This window comes from Schistocerca serialis, chromosome 5 (assembly GCF_023864345.2).
Source record: "Schistocerca serialis cubense isolate TAMUIC-IGC-003099 chromosome 5, iqSchSeri2.2, whole genome shotgun sequence".
Classification (NCBI taxonomy): domain Eukaryota; kingdom Metazoa; phylum Arthropoda; class Insecta; order Orthoptera; family Acrididae; genus Schistocerca; species Schistocerca serialis.
In genome coordinates this window covers 284,042,839-284,063,939 of record NC_064642.1, presented here as the reverse complement: position 1 = coordinate 284,063,939, position 21,101 = coordinate 284,042,839, and the positions used below count along the sequence as shown (strand labels likewise).

The following is a 21,101-nucleotide window of genomic DNA, read 5'->3' as shown; positions in this document are numbered from 1 at the left end:
AATGGATCGCAGAAAATGGAGAGGCAAAGGACCTGCTAATATAGCAGATAACTGATGATGATGAATGGGAAGAAAAACAATTGTATATACTGATCATCAGGCTTTAATCTTTTTGAACAATTGTCGGTTACTTCACCGTAGACTATTACGTTGGGTATTATGCTTGCAAGAATTTCAGTACAAAATTAGGTATATAAAAGGATCTCAGAATGTAGTTTCGGATGCTTTGTAGAGACTTCCAGTAGGAATGGAGAATATTAACATTGTAGAAGAACCAGGAACAAATTACCATGTTTATTTCCTTTTGACTCAGGAGAACGAACGTAAGGTTAAACGGATAGTAACTGCTATTAGGTGCAATCAAAGAAATGATGATCAATATAGGGACCTTATACAAAACCTTAATAATGGGGACGAAACAGTTAACACCTGGGGTGTGTGGTAGTCTGAGGATGGGGGTACTGTTTAGCAGCATCCTGTGTTGATCTGGCGTCCGCACTGAGATCGCTATCAATATGGTCGATAAAGAGGAGTCTTGGGTGACCAGGTTAGCTAAGGAGGAAGTGAGATTTTTGGGGCATATAGTGGACAGTAAAGGTATTAGGCCAGACCCAGCACGTATTGAAGCTATTGCTCGATGCCCGAGTCCTAGAAATCGGAAACAACTGAAATCATTCTTAGGAATGGTAGGATTTCTGAGAAGGTTTCTTCCAGGGCAGGATATTGTTAATCCTAAATTACTGGATTTATTAAAAGAGAAGTCAGTATGGCTCTGGGGAAAAGAGGAAGAGGAAGTTTTTAATAAGATAAAAGGAGTGTTAACAGAAGCCAAAATGTTATACCATCCAGATTTCAATCAGGACTTTTGTATGTGTACGGATGCCTCTGATTATGGTGTGTCTTGCGTAATATTCCAAGGTGATCTGACCAATGAAAAGGAATTATATCGGCCTATTGGATTCGCTAGTAGAACTTTAAATAAACATGAAAGAAATTATTTTGTAACCGAGAAGGAAGCTCTCGCAGTGGTATGGGGTTTTCAACGATTTAGAGGATTATTAATGGGAAGAAAAACAATTGTATATACTGATCATCAGGCTTTAATCTTTTTGAACAATTGTCGGTTACTTCACCGTAGACTACTACGTTGGGTATTATGCTTGCAAGAATTTCAGTACAAAATTAGGTATATAAAAGGATCTAAGAATGTAGTTTCGGATGCTTTGTCGAGACTTCCAGTAGGAATGGAGAATATTAACATTGCAGAAGAATCAGGAACAAATTACCGTGTTTATTTCCTTTTAACTCAGGAGAACGAAAGTAAGGTTAAATGGATAGTAACTGCTATTACGTGCAATCAAAGAAATGATGATCAATATAGGGACCTTATACAAAACCTTAATAATGGGGACGAAACAGTTAACACCTGGGGTGTGTGGTTATATTTCAACGACTTGTTGTATTGGAAAGCACAGAGGGACCACCAGAGATGGAAAATCTGCATTCCGAAAACTGTTGTGTACGAGTTAATTACTTATATTCATGAAGGTTACGGGCATTTTGGAATTCATAAACATCTAATGAAGTATTATTATTTCAAAAATATGTCCCGTATTGTGAGAAGTATTATTAGGGCTTGTGAAACCTGTCAAAAGGTTAAAGTTAATAACAAATCTAAGCGTTATAAATTATATGCTGTAATTCCTCGAGGTCTGTGGGATCTACTGTCATTAGATTTTTTCGGCCCTCTGCCTCGTAGTTCAGGAGGATTTACTTATGTGTTTGTTGTAATGGAATGTTGGTCCAAACATGTGAAGCTATATACTTTGAAACGAACGAATACAGCAAGCATTATACGCTGCCTCACCTGAAATTACTTTGTTAACTGGGGCATTCCTAAACGACTTATGTCTGACAACGGAAGTGCCTTTATTAGTCAAAAGTTTCAAGATATGATAAAACAATATGGAATCAAACATATCTTAATTTCGAAATATCACCCTCAAAGTAATTTAGTAGAAAGAGTCATGAAAGAATTAGGACGATTATGTAGAACTTATTGTGCACATAAATATACTCGGTGGGCCAAACTAATGCCTGAATTCGAAAAGATATTAAATGAATTGCCTCACCTAACGACGGGATTATCACCTATAGAAATTTTAGGCAAATGAATTATAGGTGAGCCTTTACTAGCTGCTCTACCTTGGCCACCAGTAAATGAGATCCAACAATGCATCCCAGACGAAATAGTTTGCGAACAGATTGTTAAAAATGCTGAACGGAGAATTAAAAGTTATAATCAACATGCTATAGAACCCTCATTTCAGGTAGGAGATCTTGTATTAGTACGATCTCATCCTAAAGGTTCGAAGATCAATAGGGAATGTAGAAAATTCTTCTTTATCTTTGAAGGTCCATATGTTCTACGTAAGATTGTACATCCCAAAGCGTTACTTCTTATGGAACCTTCATCAGATGTAATTAAAGGATTATATAGTGTTGATCAAATAAAACCCTTCATTCCTAAATAAGTTATTATTTAGTATATGTTACATACGGAAGAGCGTTCATAGTTTATTCATGTGAAGTTTTTCGTGATAGTTATGTGTTATTTTAAAGAAATAACAGAAAGTTTAAATAAGTGGTCTACAATAATCTACCGGTACTTCAAAAGGAGAAAGATAACTAAAAGGGGACTTATATGGAAGAAATTTTGTTATTAGGTCAGAAGGAATTTTGTATATTTTATATTTACTCGGATAGTAGGAACCAAAGGGGATGGTTAATAATTTTAGGGACCATGGGCGTCCAGAGCTATGTGGCTCACGAGAACATAGCAGAGTGCCTTTAATAGAGATTTGTAATAGTGTTAATATAGAACACACCAAACGGGGCTCTCTCGCTTGTTTCTCCTAAATAAATTGCCATTACCCAACAAAGAAAGCCGTGCCGAGATTCTAAAGAAAGTTTTGCCTGATTTCTTCTTGACCTCAGGCATAAATAAGGCATTAGGGAAAAGAATGACGCAAAGTAAATAGTACTATTAGTTATTGTGAGAAACTTATTAGTAATATACATTTTTGGAAAGAATAACTCTAGTAAATAAATAAAACTGAAACTAATCTATCACAATTTGAACGCTCTGTCCTAATGTAACAACGTTAAAGAACGTACTAAATTAGTATTTACTAGCAACTATTAAATGAAAAGGAGTAATCTCCATATATTCGGTTATGAATTACCATAATAGCACAATTAAGAGTAAATGACAAATAGTCACAACAATATCGTAGTAAAAGGATTAGATCTATCTAAGAGCAAGGACTCTAGAGTACGTAAAATGTGAGGAAAATGTATTAACAGTTAAATATTGTATATAGAAAAAGTTTTATTTTCGGTTAAAACCTGACAAACTGAGCTTGTGGGTGGGGTATGTAGTGGGACGAAATTGAAGCGTCACCCATCCACCAGTGTCAGCCCAGTTTGCAGGTGAATATAAGTTTAGTTTTGTTTATGTATTTTTGTAATATTTGTAATGGTTGTGAATTGTCTAAAGTTTTTGTATTTTTTTTTATGTTTCATGTACGGAGAGGGCGGCGCAATGAACGGAGACAGCATCCTCGCTGCCGGGACCAGAGAGAAAATTGCTGGCCACTATACGTCGCGGGTCGACAGCCAAAGAGCAACAGAAGATCCTGAAACCGAGTTGATGCGTCGTGCTTCTAAAAATCAAATAATTGAGAATTTGTAATGTTTTGTACAACAATGATATCATAGGAAGTTTAATCTTATTGAAAATGTTAGTTTTGTCTCGTCAAGGCTCAGGTTCATGTCTGTATGTAGGAAGATAATAAACTAGTGGATGCTACTAAAGTTGAAATATATGTTCCGAGGATTTTTTTATGAAGAATTATGTGAATGAATTAATAATATATTTGACAAGATTATTGAATTTTGACAGCGTTCATCGCGACTTTGAATCTCAAAAAGTTTATTCAATGTGGTTCTAATATCGATTAAATCAGATAACGCGTATCAATATAATTTCTGAGGAGAAACAAACGACATCTAAAATTGAAAAAGTTTACGCAAACCAATTGGCTCGAGTGACGTAATTCTGTGCATACGACTCAAATGATGTTTTACAGTTTCGTTCAAGAACCATTCTGAGACAATTTAAAAAGAATATAAATAATTTTGAAGTGGGTTGTAACTGACGTAGGTGTCGAAGTCTACACACAGTCATATGTCGAAAGAAAATCATTTATAAGAAACTTATGTCGTTACACTACACCAGTCCTACAAAACTCTACTATCTGGTGAGCAAGATGTACGAAACAGGTGAAATACCCTCAGACTTCAAGAAGAATATAATAATTCCAATCCCAAAGAAAGGTGTTGACAGATGTGAAAATTACCGAACTATCAGTTTAATAAGTCACAGCTGCAAAATATTAATGCGAATTACTTACAGACGAATGGAAAAACTGGTAGAAGCCGACCTCGGGGAAGATCAGTTTGGATTCCATAGAAACGTTGGAACACGTGAGGCAATACTGACCCTACGACTTTATCTTAGAAGAAAGATTAAGGAAAGGCAAACCTACGTTTCTAGCATTTGTAGACTTAGAGAAAGCTTTTGACAATGTTGACTGGAATACTCTCTTTCAAATTCTAAAGGTGGCAGGGATAAAATACAGGGAGCGAAAGGCTATTTACAATCTGTACAGAAACCAGATGGCAGTTATAAGAGTCGAGGGGCATGAAAGGGAAGCAGTGGTTGGGAAGGGAGTGAGATAGGGTTGTAGCCTCTCCCCGAAGTTATTCAATCTGTATATTGAGCAAGCAGTAAATGAGACAAAAGAAAAATTTGGAGTAGGTATTAAAATCCAGGGAGAAGAAATAAAAACTTTGAGGTTCGCCGATGACATTGTAATTCTGTCAGAGACAGCAAAGGACTTGGAAGAGCAGTTGAACGGAATGGACAGTGTCTTGAAAGGAGGATATAAGATGAACATCAACAAAAGCAAAATGAGGATAATGGAATGTAGTCGAATTAAGTCAGGTGATGCTGAGGGAATTAGATTAGGAAATGAGACACTTAAAGTAGTAAAGGAGTTTTGCTATTTGGGGAGCAAAATAACTGATGATGGTTGAAGTACAGAGGATATAAAATGTAGACTGGCAATGGCAAGGAAAGCGTTTCTGAGGAAGAGAATTTTGTTAACAGTGAGTATAGATTTAAGTGTCAGGAAGTCGTTTCTGAAAGTATTTGTATGGAGTGTAGCCATGTATGGAAGTGAAACATGGACAATAAATAGTTTGGACAAGAAGAGAATAGAAGCTTTCGAAATGGGGTGCTACAGAAGAATGTTGAAGATTAGGTGGGTAGATCACGTAACTAATGAGGAGGTATTGAATAGGATTGGGGAGAAGAGAAGTTTGTGGCACAACTTGACTAGAAGAAGGGATCGGTTGGTAGGACATGTCCTGAGGCATCAAGGGATCACAAATTTAGCATTGGAGGGCAGCGTGGAGGGTAAAAATCGTAGAAGGAGACCAAGAGGTGAATACACTAAGCAGATTCAGAAGGATGTAGGTTGCAGTAGGTACTGGGAGATGAAGGAGCTTGCACAGGATAGAGTAGCATGGAGAGCTCATCAAACCAGTCTCAGGACTGAAGAGCACAACAACAACAACAGCAACATGAACAACAACGAGTTTTCCTCAGTGCTCTCTGTCTTGTGCCAGCTGCCTTCATCTCTGACAGATTCCTGCAGTCCCTCGCCAACCCATCAAGCCCACAACACCCAGGTGGGAGTGCTGAATGCCATGCTGACAACTGGAAGAACGACTGCTCTGCTGCCATCTGTAGAGATCCACAAACATCGGACACCTCCACATTAGTAAAGTTTTCCTACTCAGAAGTTCTGTTTTGTGAGAACTATGATTTTAGATTGTGGATACTAGAAGTAGTTAATTTTTTAAAAACTGAATTTGTGATGTAATTCTTGTCTATTTTGTGAATAGAAATGTTGCAGTTTGCAATGAAACAGCAATAATAACACTAATCAACAGTGGTTTTGGTACAGACAAAATACGCATAAAATTTAATTATATATTGTAATGTGACATAAAATTTGAAATCAGAAAGTGTCCATCACGTCAGGATTAAAAGTTAAGTGTCTATCACATCAGGATTAAAAGTTATGACTGCAAGTTATATAACATAGTTGAATTTACAGTATAATTTTTAAGTACTTTGTGTTTGAAAGGAGTGTGATAAAAGTTTGTGCAGTGACCTTTTTTGTTCTTAACTTTAATGTGAACTACTTCTTAAATGTAATATGTAAAATTAGTGTACTTGAGATTGTGCATTTAAAGCCTCCAGTCACATACATTTGCTTACTCTTCCTTCTATATTATCTCAAGTCCTTGAATTTTTCTTTTTTTTTTTCAGGAATTGATCTGGTAAATTTCATTTGACAGAAAAGTGTTTTATAGGCATTGAAAATAAAACTGAAGAAATCAAAACGTGAATGTACAATCCATCCGTATTCATTTTGTTATATATGTGGTGAATTCACGACAAGGAAACAAAGACAACCAATTTCTAACTGAAGACAATTTCTACTGAAGATGTCGTATCATTTATACTTTAAATGCCAACTGGGAGATCAGGATAAAGATTGGGCACCTCACATAACTTGTGCACTAGGTGCAATTCTAAACTAACACAATGGCTGAAAGGAAAAAAGAGCACTTACCATTTGGCAGATCATTGGCATCCCAATGATCTGGTGAGTGCCTCAAAATCATGTTGATAATTGCTACTTCTGTTTGTCTAATGTAACTGGCTTTTCATCAAAGAATAAGAAGAATATTAAGTACCCTAAGCTGCCCTCAGTAATTAGACCTGTTCCCGACAATGAAGACCTGCCAGTTCCAACTTCTCCACTAGTGTGGGAAGAGGTTGCCAATTCTGATCATGAATCTACAAATGCTGTGGAAGCACAATGTCAGTCAAGTGAAGAGGATCACTTTCCAGATCAAAGACCACATTTTCATTACTCAAGGAAACTTGAATGATCTAGTTCGTGGTTTATACTTATCCAAGGAGCATGCAGAAATTTTATCTTCACATATTAAGGAATGGAACTTACTTCATGAAAAAACAAGAATTACTCACTTTAGGCAATGTTAATAAAAATCTGATGATATATTACTGTATGGTCAGCAATGTTTGTGCTTGAAGTGATGCAGTAGGATAAAATGAAACAGTTAAACATACCATACAATGTTGCTGAGTGGCACTTGTTTATTGACACTTCCAAGATAATTCTGAAGGCTGTACTATTGCATAATGGTAATATGTTTCTGTCTGTACCTGTAGTGTACTCTGTGACTGTGAAAGAGAACTACGTAAATTTGTCAGAGATACTTGAAGCTATTAAGTATAAGGAAGAAAATTGGAAAATATGTGGTGATCTTAAGGTGATTGGTTTTCTAACTGGTGTCCAAAGTGGTTTCTCAAAGTATTACTGTTTCTTTTGTCTTTGGGACAGCCACACAACAGATAAACATTATACAGTTAAACAATGGCCACTGCTAGAGAAATTGGTTCCAGGGAGAGAAAATGTGAAATATGTACGTTTTGTGGATTCTCAAAATGTTTTCCTTCCCCCATTGCATATTAAACTCGGCCTTATGAAGAATTTTGTCAAGGGAATGAACACAAATGCTAATGGTTTCATGTACCTACATGAAGTGTTCCCTGAATTAAGTTATGCCAAATTGAGAGAGGGGATTTTTATTGGGCCACAAATTAGGAAGAAATTAAGTCAGTCAGAACTTGCAGCCTGGCATCCTTTTAAAGATGTCATTGAAGGTTTCCTAGGAAATGCGAGAGTACAAAACAGTGACACATTAGTTGGAAGTCTTTTAGAGAACTGTAAAAATCTTTGGATGCAGAATGTCACTAAAAATACACTTCCTTCATTCTCATTTAGATTTCTTCCCTACCAATTTCAGAGCAGTTAGTGATGAACACAGAGAAAGGTACCATCAGTACGTCTTGCAAATGGAAAGCCACTATAAAGGTAGATGGAACCCTTCAATGTTATGTGACTACTGTTGGTTTTTGAAGCATGGAGGAAATATATCCCACAGAAGGAAGTTGTCATCAAAAAGACTCAACCCTCCACCATCAACATCATCATTGAGCAAATGCATGTTGCAATTTTTCTGGTAAATATGTACATTAGTCCCAGGACACTAGAGTAAGATAGTTTTATGGCATTAAGTATCTTACATATTGTCTAAATTTAGTGTAGACCGCCCTAGTCTCTGTTTTTAGATAAAGGCATTTAAAAACCTCTGTAACAAAAAATTAGAGGGTGATGGCGAAAATCTAACTGCATTTTCAGATTCAGCAAGTGCAAATTAGTTAGGTCTACCATGTTTTATCTCTGTACCTGAAAAAAATTTTAGTCATTGTACAGTGTAATTGATCTTAGCCGGAAACACTTTAGGTCATGTACATTTGTGGGTGGTTGCATGTTGTTGAGTGCCGAGACATAATCTCTGGTTGCTCCAACTCCATTAGCTGAAAGCTTGAACCCCAAGTACATCAATGATAGTCCACACAAGCACACTTGCACAAGCTGCATTTGGGTCCTTTTGCTACCAGCCTCTGAAAGAGAGTGAGGCTGTGAAGGTGGCCCTCGTATCACTTGTAATGATGATATACCAAAGTATGTGGCACAGTTTGGAATATATGGTAAAAACTGATCAATAAAATACTGGAATATGGACATTCTGTTAACAGTAGATGCCCTATGGTATATTAAGCAGTAGGTAAGCTTGTGAAGTTGCATCCAGGGAATTTGGAAAGTATGCCTTTGTGAGGTCAATTTTACTGAATAAAGTGCTCTGACTTAATTTTGTAAAAAGTTCATCTTGGGTCAGCAGGGAGTAACTTTTCACTTCATTTTGTTCATTTAGCATTACTTTAAAATCATCTCTGTTGTAACTAGGAATACGAGAAACACATAGCTGTAAAAGAGATACAGTTTATTAAGTCACAACAACAAATAAAAAATGAAAGTTTACGTGTATTGATGACATTTCCGGAGGCCTGTGCATACCGTTACAAAGACACTATCCATGCCAAGTGTCCCTGAAATAATGCTGTGCATGCACTACACACCTGGTGGCGGTGGTTGATGTCTGGAATGTCTCTGGTGGTCACTTAGGTTTCTTGCATGCACATCATTTGAATATTGACCCACAATACACTTGCCGTAGTGGTCCAACTTACAACTACTGTCTGTGGTAGGTGTAGTAACTGATGTGTTTCTACACTCCTCCTCCCTTGTTGGAAGGGGGAGAGGGGGGGGGGGGTGAGACCAAATGGCACCATCCACAATGCTATAGCTGAAGGGACATCCATGGCAATGCGATGACGGCAAAAGCAGTGATGATGGAGGACTGGAGAGAAGAGGCTGTGGCAGCAGAGGCTGGGCTTTGGGCTTCTGTCCCCACTGATGGTGGCACTTGCTCAAAACAGTGGGAGGCACTGGCATCAGCCACAGGTAGCTAGCCCACTGTCAGTGCTGATGAAACCCTAACCACAGTGTTAAGGGGGCGACTAGGCCTGCTCAACCGTAGAGTGGCCAGGGCCAACGAAGAATGAGGCATCGGGTCATGACCCAAGGAGGGGACCCAGCATCCATCCTGGGTCACAACTGGTTCCAGTGCCATGCCACAAGTCAATCTTCAGTGTGACCCGTGAAGACATGGTGACCACACTGCTGTGGATGATGGTTGTAATTCGATGAGGGCACCATCCAAACATCCTAACCCAGACTGGTGTGCCAGGCTTGAATGTCCACAAAGTCAGTGTCACTGGGAGATGCCTGCCTGGTAGCAAGAGGTTGAGTTGCATCTACAGCTGATGGCCCTGCAGGATCTCAGCAGGGCTCTTGATCACAATTGACATCATTCTGTAAGGGCTTAGAGAAATGTGAGAGCCTCCTTGGCTGAGAAATCTTCTATGTACTTGCACATCTGCATCCTCAACGTTCAGACAAGGTGTTTTTCCTCGCTGTTAGATGATGGATGGAAGGGAGGCACTGTGATGTGGTGAAACCCATTAGGTATACCAAAGTCCTTGAAAGATTGTGCCACAAACTGTGAAGTATTGTCTGAAACCAGGGTGCAAGGCAAATCTTCTATGGAGAATATCTTTGACAGGGCCTTGACAGCCGCTTCTGCAGTCACAAACAGACAATGAATGACCTAAGGATAACGAGAAGAAGCAGCAGCAGATGCCAGTAACCAGAAAGTGTTAAAAGTGCGCACTGCCATCTGCTGGCCTAAACACTTGCAGATGGCCACAACAAAGTGTTCCCCATCGCGGTCAGTGCCCGGGAAAAACACGACAGCGCACCAAGCGTTTTGTGTGAGGGATCTGCCATTGACCCTGGTGTAATAAGCAGAGGACCTCCCACCACAGAGCCTCTGGAACCACTATGCGGGGGAGTAAACCCTTCCATTGACAGGAGAATAATGTCTTCCAGGAGGTAGAGGTGTGGCACAATGTATAAAAATTCCAAAGTGACTCCAATGCCCAGCCCCTCTGAACAAACATGCCACCCATGTTGTACCATGCGTATGGCCTGCCAGAACATTGAATCTGCTTCCACAGCAGAGGCATTAAAGGTACTGGTATGGGGAAGCCATCCATGATGCACCTTGTCTCTGTATTCAGTTGAAAAACAAAGCATTTCCTCATAGTCAAACAACTGGTCAGGGCCCATGGGGAGCCAAGACAGAGCATCTGCATTTGCATGTTGCAAAGTGGAATGAAAATGGTTCTCATAATTGTACTGGGGCAAGAACAGAGCCCAACACTGAGGCTAAACAGGGAAACCAAGGGTTTTTGGTTGGTAATTAAATGAAACTTGGTACTATACAAGAACACATGAGGTTTTTTTTACAGCATAGACAATAACAAGAGCTTCTTTCTCCACCTGAGAACAATGGTATTCAGTAGGCTGTTCAGAGCCATCTGAATGGTGATGGGCTAGGATTGCCCCCACTCCATACTGGGACGTGTCTGTGGCTAGGATCAGATGCTTGCCAGGTTGAAATGTTACAAGACTAGCATTAAGCTGCACAAAAGCACACTCATAGGTTGCAGATAAAACAAAAGAAGCACTTTTCTGAACCAACAGAAGCAAAGGGTGTGCGATTATAGTAGCTGCTCCCAGAATAAACTTGTGATAATGTGCCACTTTGCTGAGGAGTGCCTGAAGTTCTCGTAGATCAGATGGACAGGACTAGATCAGTTGCACAGGACAAAGCTGTAACAGCAGTGACATGGGATGCAAGCCGTGCTATGACCCAAATAAGCAGTGGAAGGATGGAAAAAGTGAGACTTAGTGAGATAATGTGTGAGGTCCACGGCTGCAGAACAGTAAACAAAGAATGGTGTTTACATAGGTTATCCATCGTGGTAGCACCTGATATCATAAAGATACTTAATGCAAACCAGTGTTTGACACATGATAATATTGGGGACCATAGCTTGGCGTACATCTGTGAGTTGAACAGGGACATGGCAGCTCTCGTGTTGGCCTGTGTGATTAATGCCTTATCCATCATCCACACTTCAATGAAACGTTTGTTGTGGTCTGCAGGCAACAGAAAACATGATGAAGAAACAGTATGAATATTGACAACCATTCATTTCTACAATGACTCTGATGGGTGAGGGGGAAGGGTGGAGATTGACAGCTGACATACTGCTGCTATGTGACAACTTTTTTTTACATTTATGTCCAGAGGCCCACCACATGCTGTGTGTGAGACCTTTCTGTACAATGCTTAAAACCTCTTCTAATGTAGGGTCTTCAAACTGAAGGGCACATTGAAGCACCTCTGTATTTGGCGCTTTATGAATGATTGGGTCTCGGACCATGGTGTCAGCATAAGACTCCTGAGACTTAGCTGTGATGAACAGACACTTACGACTGAGGCCATGATGCTGGCTGTCCAAGCTCAATATGATTGCTGTGGCTGTTTGTGACACTGATAGAATTCAACACTTGCAGTGACCACATGCATACACTTGTGGTGAAGGAGGGCAGCCGACAACACATGCCATCAAAAGAAAGCAATGCTGGTTCATGCAGAGGAGCTAACCGGCACAGTAAGTGATAAACATGAAGAGGCATCCATGATAAGAAAAGAGCGTTACAGATGTCCATGTCACCCACCTGGAGTACCACAAAATGTTGGAGGATGCAACTGATTGTGTTGGTTTCATTTTGCTACAAAAAGTATAACAGGCACTTGTTATCATCATTTGCCAAATCTTAGTGCCATATGATGATAACAAGTGCCTGTTATACTTTAAAATGAAACCAAAACAACTAGCTGCATCCAGCTGGAACACACGTAGCAAGGTATCACTGTTTTTTGAAGATGAGAGTACAAACTCTCGAAACGTGTTGTGGGAGAAAATAAAAAGTGACTGACTCAAATAAATTGTTTTATTTGAACTTTTACTGTCAAAACAATCGCAGTTTTCTTCAAAAAAACAGCCTAACATGGACGACATAAGGTTATGCAAAATTCTGATTCTTGTTGTTGCCATTTGTGTCCTAACTAGGAACACAAGAAAATACATGACTGTAAAAGAGATACAGTATGTTGGGTCATGGAGTAACATCAACAAGAATTCAGTGAAAGTAGTTTACATGTCTTGAACACATGTAGCGACTCATGGAGACCTGTGCATGCTCTTATAAATATGCTATCCACGACAGGTGTCACTGGTGTAGTGCTGTGTATAGCGCTGTGTGTGCTTGGGGGACATGGTGATGGTGGTTGGTGACCAGACTGCCCCTGGTGGCTGCCTCAGGTAAATGCTGGTGCCCCATTTGAATGTCAGCATGCAGTACACTTGCCTTCGTGGCCCAGATTGTATGTGGACAGTTAACCCCAAAGTGTGAAGAATCTACCCCAAAATCATTCTCCACCTTCGTGTCAGCTAACACAAGAAAATTCAGTGGGTGAGTGACTTGGTTGTAAGTGAGTAAAACTTAAAACTTCCCTAGCAAGGGCACATGATGTCCGTAGGCCCAAAGATTTGTCTTGGCTACCTGCAAAGACAGTGACCTGAAACTTAAGTATGTGGGTTGATTTAGCAAGGGTACAAAAGCACCAATGTCCAGAAGTAACTACTGGGGGTTTGCCTATGAACACATCAACCATATTTTACGGACTATAAGATGCACTTTTTTCTTCAAAAAACTGCCTCCAGAATTCATATGCATCTTATACTTGAAATTAATAAAAAAAATGGGCTGTTTGATTTAAAATTCCTGCCAGTCTTAAAAATGGCCACATATTCAGTGCCATGGGAAACCTTTCTTTATCTGGCAACATTGGATTCAACTGGCACCAGCAGTGGACCGATGTGACGAACATGAGTTGTAGGGATTCACAAGCTTGCTAACACTATCTCCCTCCTGCCCTGCTATCACAAACCCAGAATACTGTCTAGCCTATGATGTGTCATTGCAGTCTACAGTGCCAGTGAACTTGAATTGAAAGTGATTTGTGTTAGTAGCTAGTTTTGTAATGGAAAAAATAAAAGTTATTCTTATGGTGCAGGCTATAAATTGAAAGTAATAGAATATACAGAAGAACATGGAAACAGAGCAGCTGAGCAGCATTTCTGACCTCCACCAACAGAAAAAAATCATTCCCACCAATTGGTGGGCTAGTAAAGATGAACTCAAGAGAGAGAGAGAGAGAGAGATAGAGATAGAGATAGACACTAAATGTCCAAACAGAAGACTGAATGCGAAATGGCCAAAGCTAGAAGATGACATATCGAAATTGATTCAAGTACACCATCAAAATGGCCCTGGAATTAATACAGAAATGATTCAAATCATGCTTGCAATCTAGGGCTACAATGGAACTTAACAGACTTTAAGGGTGGAGTTGGTTGGTGCTACAGGTTCATGAAATGTCATGGACTTAGGTTGCAAACCAAAACCAAAATATCTCAGAAAGTGCCATAAGACTATAAGAGAAAATATTATCTGTGCACCACTTTATTATTCAACACTGAAAGAAAACCAGTATGGAATTAAACCAAATAGTGAATATGGATGAAATTTCTCTGACATTTGATGGGGTAAGTAACAGAACTGTTGCCATGAAATGTGATAAGACTGTAACTAGAAAAACAAGTGGACATGAAAAAATACACTGCACTGTTGTCCTTTCATGTTGTGCTGATGGTACTAAACTTAATCCAATGATCATTATCATGTGCAAAACAATGCCAAAATCATCTGAAATACTTCCAGGTAGTGTTGTTCACATATATGACAAGGGTTTGAAGGATGAGGCTGTTATGAGAGAAGGAAAGGTGGTTTACTGAAGAATTCTCTTTCTTGTGCTACACCACTTTAGTGGTCATTTGAAAAATTCGGTGAAATAGAAACTGAGACAGGGAAATACAGAGCTTGCTGTTATTCGGGGAGAATTTACTTCACAACTGCAACTTCATGATGTCTTTGATAAGTAAACTTTAAAGTGTATATGAGAGAGGAATGGAACAAATGGATGGTGGATGAAACCTAAGAAATTCGTTCTCAAGGGAGCTTTAAAATGACCTACAATCAAATAAGTGTGTCAGTAGATAAAACAGTCTTGGTCTAGAGTGAGAGAAGACATTATTGCGAAATCTTTCAAGAAGTGCGGCATAAGTAATGCTCTTGATGGCAGTGAAGACCATCTTATATCTGAAGAGGACAATGATGAGGAAGAAGAAGAAGAAGAAGAAGAAGAAGAATGTTCAGTGACAATTTAGTTTCATAAACTACGATTTTTTAAATCTGGCTTTGCAATTTAATAATAAAAATGGTAAAAACATAATTTTTGTACAAAATTGTTAAAATACAGTAAGTATATTTGATGGGATGCATTCTCAGAATTCTGCCACTTCCGTAGATTTATCACTACTTGGTTCACGTCTGCTGGTCACGGCATGTTTGCAGTGGAACTGCTAAAACATACCTCTTGCAAATGTTCCTCTATGCCACACCTGTAACATGTTGTGCACTGATGGGGGCATGTACGGCATGTGTAGCAAAGGAAGCAACGTTTACTGGCAGGCAAAAATGTTGCGACGGATGTGACCTGTCGCTGCTGGTGTGATTGTTTGCAGGGTTGTGCAAGTCATGGAATAGGTGAGACCCCCATGGGAGGTGGCATGACCACCCCTGTGACGAGTGCCAGAGATCTGATTGTCGTGATGTCTTCTTCCATTTCAAACATACTCTGGGCTGCATGAGCACTTTCATAGACTTGAGCTCTGTGCATTACTTCCATCAGAGAAAGATTAGATTTCCTCAGTGCATGGCTTCTTATTTCTGAATCTGTGGTAAGACGCACAGTAGTGTCCCTGATCAGTGGTAAGGTGCACTACCGTTTCCCTCATCATAGAATCAGTGTAGTTTTGCCCACACAAACATTTAAAACTGGGACTGTTTTTCCACTTCAAGAATTCCAAGCTGGCTGCTATAACATTTTTTGGTTGAAAAATGTTTTTGTGATAAAGAAAAAATTCTAGGGAAGTTCTCCTGGATTCGTTAGTTGCTCTAGTTTCTGTATTAGGTGATAAGAGTTCAGAATTTCCCAATGATAACATAGCCTTTTGTCTTTATATGTCAAAAAATTTGGCAAACTGCCTGTATATGCTTTAGCAGTCTCTACAAACACAATCTCTCAGATAATTTTAACATTGACAGCTGTTGACTTACTGGTCGTAAGTTTTTGGCAGGTGCTTATCTTTACCAGACTTTGTTATGGCTAATAATTTGGCTTGTTTGCATCCTTCCAGACAGTGTCTAGTATGGAATAACTTACTGAAGATTTGTGTGTTCTTATTAACTGTTGATCATTTTATCCACTAATGCCTTCACATTTTTCATACGTTTTCATATTCTTCTTTAAAGCTATCCACTCCCTTGCCATCATGTAAATGTTACATTGCTGATTAGCACCTATATCTTTGTAGGTGTCCTATGGAGTAAACAAAGTTAATCTTGGAAATGAACTGACTCCAACTCAAGTTAAGGATATGCCAAGTGTGACATGGAATGCAGAAGAGGGAGCATTTTACACTCTTTGCATGACTGGTATGTCACCATTTTTATGGATCTCTTGTGTGAATATTTCTGAATGTATTTGTGTACTGTTATGTGATGTATTGACAAAGAACATTTTTAATGTGGCCCTGTTTCAGACCTAGATGCTCCAAGTAGAAAAGACCCAAAATTTATATTGACAAAGAACTTTTTTTAATGTGGACCTGTTTCAGACCCAGATGCTCCTAGTAGAAAAGACCCAAAATTTCGTGAGTGGCATCATTGGCTTGTGGTTAACATTCCAGGTTCAAATATTACTGCTGGAGAGACACTTCCTGAGTTTGTTGGCTCTGGTCCACCAAAAGGCACTGGTAAGAAGTATTTTTACCATAGCCATGTGTGAATGTTTAGTCATGTGTGGATGTTTAGCCATGTGTGAATGTTTTCTTTTCCCATCCACAGAAAATAATCTGCCTTTAATGGAACAACAAATAAAACGCAGTGAGGGTGAGTGGTAAGATTAATTGTAATTTGTAAAACATAGGTTGAAAGATTGTAGATAATGGAGATAACAGGGAGCTACTTCTGTATTGAACAGCTACGAGGGCGGCTCAGAAAGTAACCTCCGATTGGTCACAGTGCGGGTTGTGGGGGGAGTAGCGACGCCATCTGTGCGTTCACGCACTCAACAGGTCAGTCGGCATCAAGCTGTGGTCGAGTGAACATCGTACCTGCGCTAGTTTAGTTTTTGTGGCAGTTTGAAATGTGTGCTGCAATAGAAAAACCCGCCAAATGTGAAGTGCGTGCTGTCATAAGGTTTTTTGCAGCCAAAGGATATTCTGCAGCAGCTATTCATCGTGAGCTTTGTGCCGTGTACGGACCAAGAGTTATGAGTGAAGGAGTTGTCCGTGAATGGGTACGTTTATTTAAAAGTGGACGAGAAAACGTTCATGATGAAGAGAGGAGTGGTAGACCATCATTGGTGACTGACGAACTCGTTCAGACAGTTGATGCAAAAGTTTGTGAAAATCGACGTTTCTCAATGTCGGAGTTGTCTACTGGTTTTCCACAGATTTCTAAGACTCTCTTGTACGAGATAGTGACAGCAAGATTGGGTTACCGTAAGTTCTGTGCATGATGGGTGCCCAAAATTCTTACCGACCACCACAAAACTCAAAGAATGGCCTCTGCATTAGACTTTCTGTCACGTTATGAGGACGAAGGAGAACCATTGTTAAACAGAATCGTGACCGGTGACGAAACCTGGATTAAGTACGTGAACCCTGAGACAAAAGAACAATCAAAGATGTGGGCACATTCAAATTCGCCTACCAAACCAAGAAAAGCCTCGCAAGATTTTTGTGCCAGAAAACTGATGGCAACAGTGTTTTGGGATGCCAAAGGGGTGTTGGTGGTTGAATTCATGGAACGTGGTACGACCATTAATCAAGACGTGTACTGTGAAACAATAAAAAAGTTACGACGGGCTATACAGAACAAATGCCGTGGTATGCTGATTTCCGGTATCGATTTTTTGCACGATAACGCCCGTCCTCACTCTGCTCGCAGAACAACGGCCCTTCTTGAGTCCTTCAAGTGGGACGTTATCAACCATCCACCTTACAGCCCAGACCTGGCGCCAAGTGATTATCACCTCTTCATGCATTTGAAGAAATGGCTCGGGTCACAGCGGTTTGATGACGACGAAGAGCTCAAAGATGCGGTCACAGGCTGGCTCCAGGCACAAGCGGGTGATTTTTATGCAGAAGGAATTTCAAAGCTTGTGAAGAGATACGATAAGTGCCTCAATCGCTATGGAGACTATGTAGAAAAATAGTGCAAAGATGTAGTTGTAAGATGTATATATTAAAATATTTTTATTTAACTTGGTGTATTTTTTCCGAACGGCCCTCGTATTTACATTGACTGTATTCATGTTAAATCCATAGGCTTTGTAAAGATTCTATAAAATATGTCTTGCTATTAAACTGAAATGAAATGAAACAGTGGAAAGTACTGGATGGAAAACAAATTATGTGGGAAGGATAGATTGGCACTCACCACATAGAGGAGGCAACTGAGTTTCAGACAGGCACAATGAAAAAGACTGCTAAAAGATTGGCGAAAACATTAGGAAACTGCATTGTGTTTACGATTAGAATGTTAGTATTAAGAACCATTTGAGTACTCCACAGATTAGGGAGTTCCATGGAATCAGAATGTAAGACAAGAAAATAGTACAATTAGTTGTTTTCCACATTTTGGACATTTGTGTTTTAAATGAAAATTTTCTGCACAGGACCATAATGGGGTGCAATAGCCAGTATCAGACCTTTATCTCTCTTTGAGATGAAAGAAGTTCTAGAAACTTATGTAACAAAAGAGAGAAAAGTAGAGAAAGATGCTCAGATTATAAAACTCACCAAGCAATTTAGTAGCATTCACTTTTGAACTCTAAATGAACTCTCCAAGAAAGGTATTTTAATTCTCAGATGCAGAATTTGCTCAAAGAGAAAATTAAGTGAGAAGCCTAATATGAATGTGAAACATGTAAGACATATTAGGATATTTTGGAATCACAAAAAGAGAATTGCTTATCTTCTGACAGTGCACAAGAAAGATGACATTATGCAGTATTTTCAAAAGCGTATTTAAAAAATACAGTTCCTTAAATAAACAAAATTAAATATCCCAGTTCTGGTCTAAAGTCCTGATTAAAAAGTAGAATTACTGAAAGCATTATCAGATGGCGAGCATGAGAGAGAGATATGTCATAGACCTTTAGTTCGCAGCCAGGTCTGGTCTTTCTAATGTGTTATCAATGGCATGGGAAATAATGACCATGATGCTATTATGGTAGAAGCTTATCAAAGTATCTGAGATTTAGTTTCTTAGAACAAATAGTCACTGACATAGATATGAAGAACTGAAAACAAGCACGTGGTGGGATCTATAGAGACATAATTTATGTTTTTTAAAAAAACTTGATACAAAGGGGAAGTTTAGTTAATTTAAACCAATAACTACAAGGTGTACAACTCTGCTTCCACCGTTTTTTCCCCAACATTTGAGGCTTTAATGAAACAAATTGATTACACATGTACCATTCAAAGTATTTTCCATCATTGGCCACTACTTTCTCCCATCTTTCAGGCAGTGTATGAATCCCACGTAAAAAAAATTGTTCATTTTTTGAAGCGATCCACAAATCGATCCAATTTGTGACTTCTTCATGAGATCAGAAGTGTTGGTCAGCCAGGCCATGTGCCATTGACCTAAACAGGTGATAGTCAGAGGGAGCAATGTCTGGAGAATACGACGGGTGGGGTACAACTTCCCATTTTAATGTTTCCAAGCACGTTTTGACCTCTTTTGCAACGTAAGGTCGAGCATTGTCGTACTGCAAAATCACTTTATCGTGCCTCTCACTGTATTGCGGCTGTTTGTCTTTTAATGCTCTGCTCAAACACATTAATTGCGTTCAATAACAGCTATGATTGTTTTACTTGGTTTTAACACCTCATAGTAGACAATGCCGAGCTGATCCCACCAAATGCAGAGCGTGATCTTGGAGCCGCGAATATTCGGTTTGGCTGTCGACGTGGAAGCATGGCCAGGATATTCCCATGATTTTTTGCATTTAGAGTTATCATAATGAACCCATTTTTCGTCCCCAGTCACAATGCGATGCAGAAATCCCTTCTGTTTTTGCCTCTGAAGCAACTGTTCGCAAACACACAAATGCTGTTCAATGTCTCTTGGTTTCAGCTCACATGGGATCCAAGTTCCTTCTTTCTGAATCATGCCCAAAGCCTTGAGACATTTTGAAATGGCTTCCTGTGTCACTTCCACTAATTGTGCCAATTCTTTTTGAGTTTGACAAGAGTCTTCACTCAGCAATGTCTTCAATTCTGCATCTTCGAAAATATTCTCTCTTCCATCAATATTTGGGTCTACAATGTTAAAATCACTTTTCTTGAAGCACTGAAACCACTCACGACACATTCTTTCACTAATAGCGTCCTTACCGTATGTTCTTGAGAGCATTCAATGAGACTCAGCTGCTGTTCTCTTCATATTGAACAAACAGTAACACCTCCCACAAATGATGAGAATTTGATGAGAATTAGGCTGGTAAACTGACATTTTCAATCAAGAACAACTTTATGATGCAGACACAAATCAAGTAATGTTTGAATGAGGTTATGTTGACTGTGGTCCAAGCTAACTGCCTGATGTCTGCGATCTGTTTCAATCGACTGCTACTTACCGTTGTCGCCACCTATCGGCAAACGGCGGAAGCAAAGTTGTATGCCTTGTACAATTTTTACAATGCAATCTATGGTTATAAAAATCAAGTGTAACATACAATTAGCAAAGTGATTAACCAAACAAATCAGTCATTATGGGCATTGGTTTGGCTTGAAGATGTAACATCCTGCACATACATTTGGTGTCTACAAAACACCAAGAACGTCAGCTTGTGAGAAAACACAGTCATCTGGCACATTAGGAAAAACAAATAACTCTGAGCACCTGCTTGACTGGCGAAGAAATGTTGCATTATATTGGCCATTTTCCTTATCAACTTGAAGAACCTGTCTACTGAACACATTCATACATTTATAATAAGAAAAATGACCTTAACCCCGCCTCCTTTAAATTGTTTACTACTTCATTTGCAGTCCCCGCTTCACCACATTGCCCATCTTCTACAGAAGACTCTAAGTCATCTGGAATAATTCCTTGCTCATCATCAGGAAATGGTTCTGGATCATCTACAATGGTTTTTTAAAAGTGTGCTAGAGTAACTCAGTTGGGACATTCAGCCTCTTTTTTTCCGGCTGCTCGTCTGCTCTGTTTCATCATTTCTGTAATGCTTTACTTTCCCCAAGAGTTCTGCCAGACTGTTCATTGCAGTAG

General features: G+C 39.3%; 1 protein-coding gene across 1 annotated transcript in view; it reads left to right on the top strand.

Moving 5' to 3' along the window:
* Positions 1-21,101, top strand: part of LOC126481901 (protein D1-like) — a 100,520-nt gene that overhangs the window by 64,895 nt on the left and 14,524 nt on the right. The window contains exons 3-4 of the mRNA XM_050105859.1: positions 16,109-16,229; positions 16,412-16,549. Coding sequence (XP_049961816.1) covers positions 16,109-16,229; positions 16,412-16,549 — 259 coding nt within the window. The remainder of the gene's footprint in view (positions 1-16,108; positions 16,230-16,411; positions 16,550-21,101) is intronic.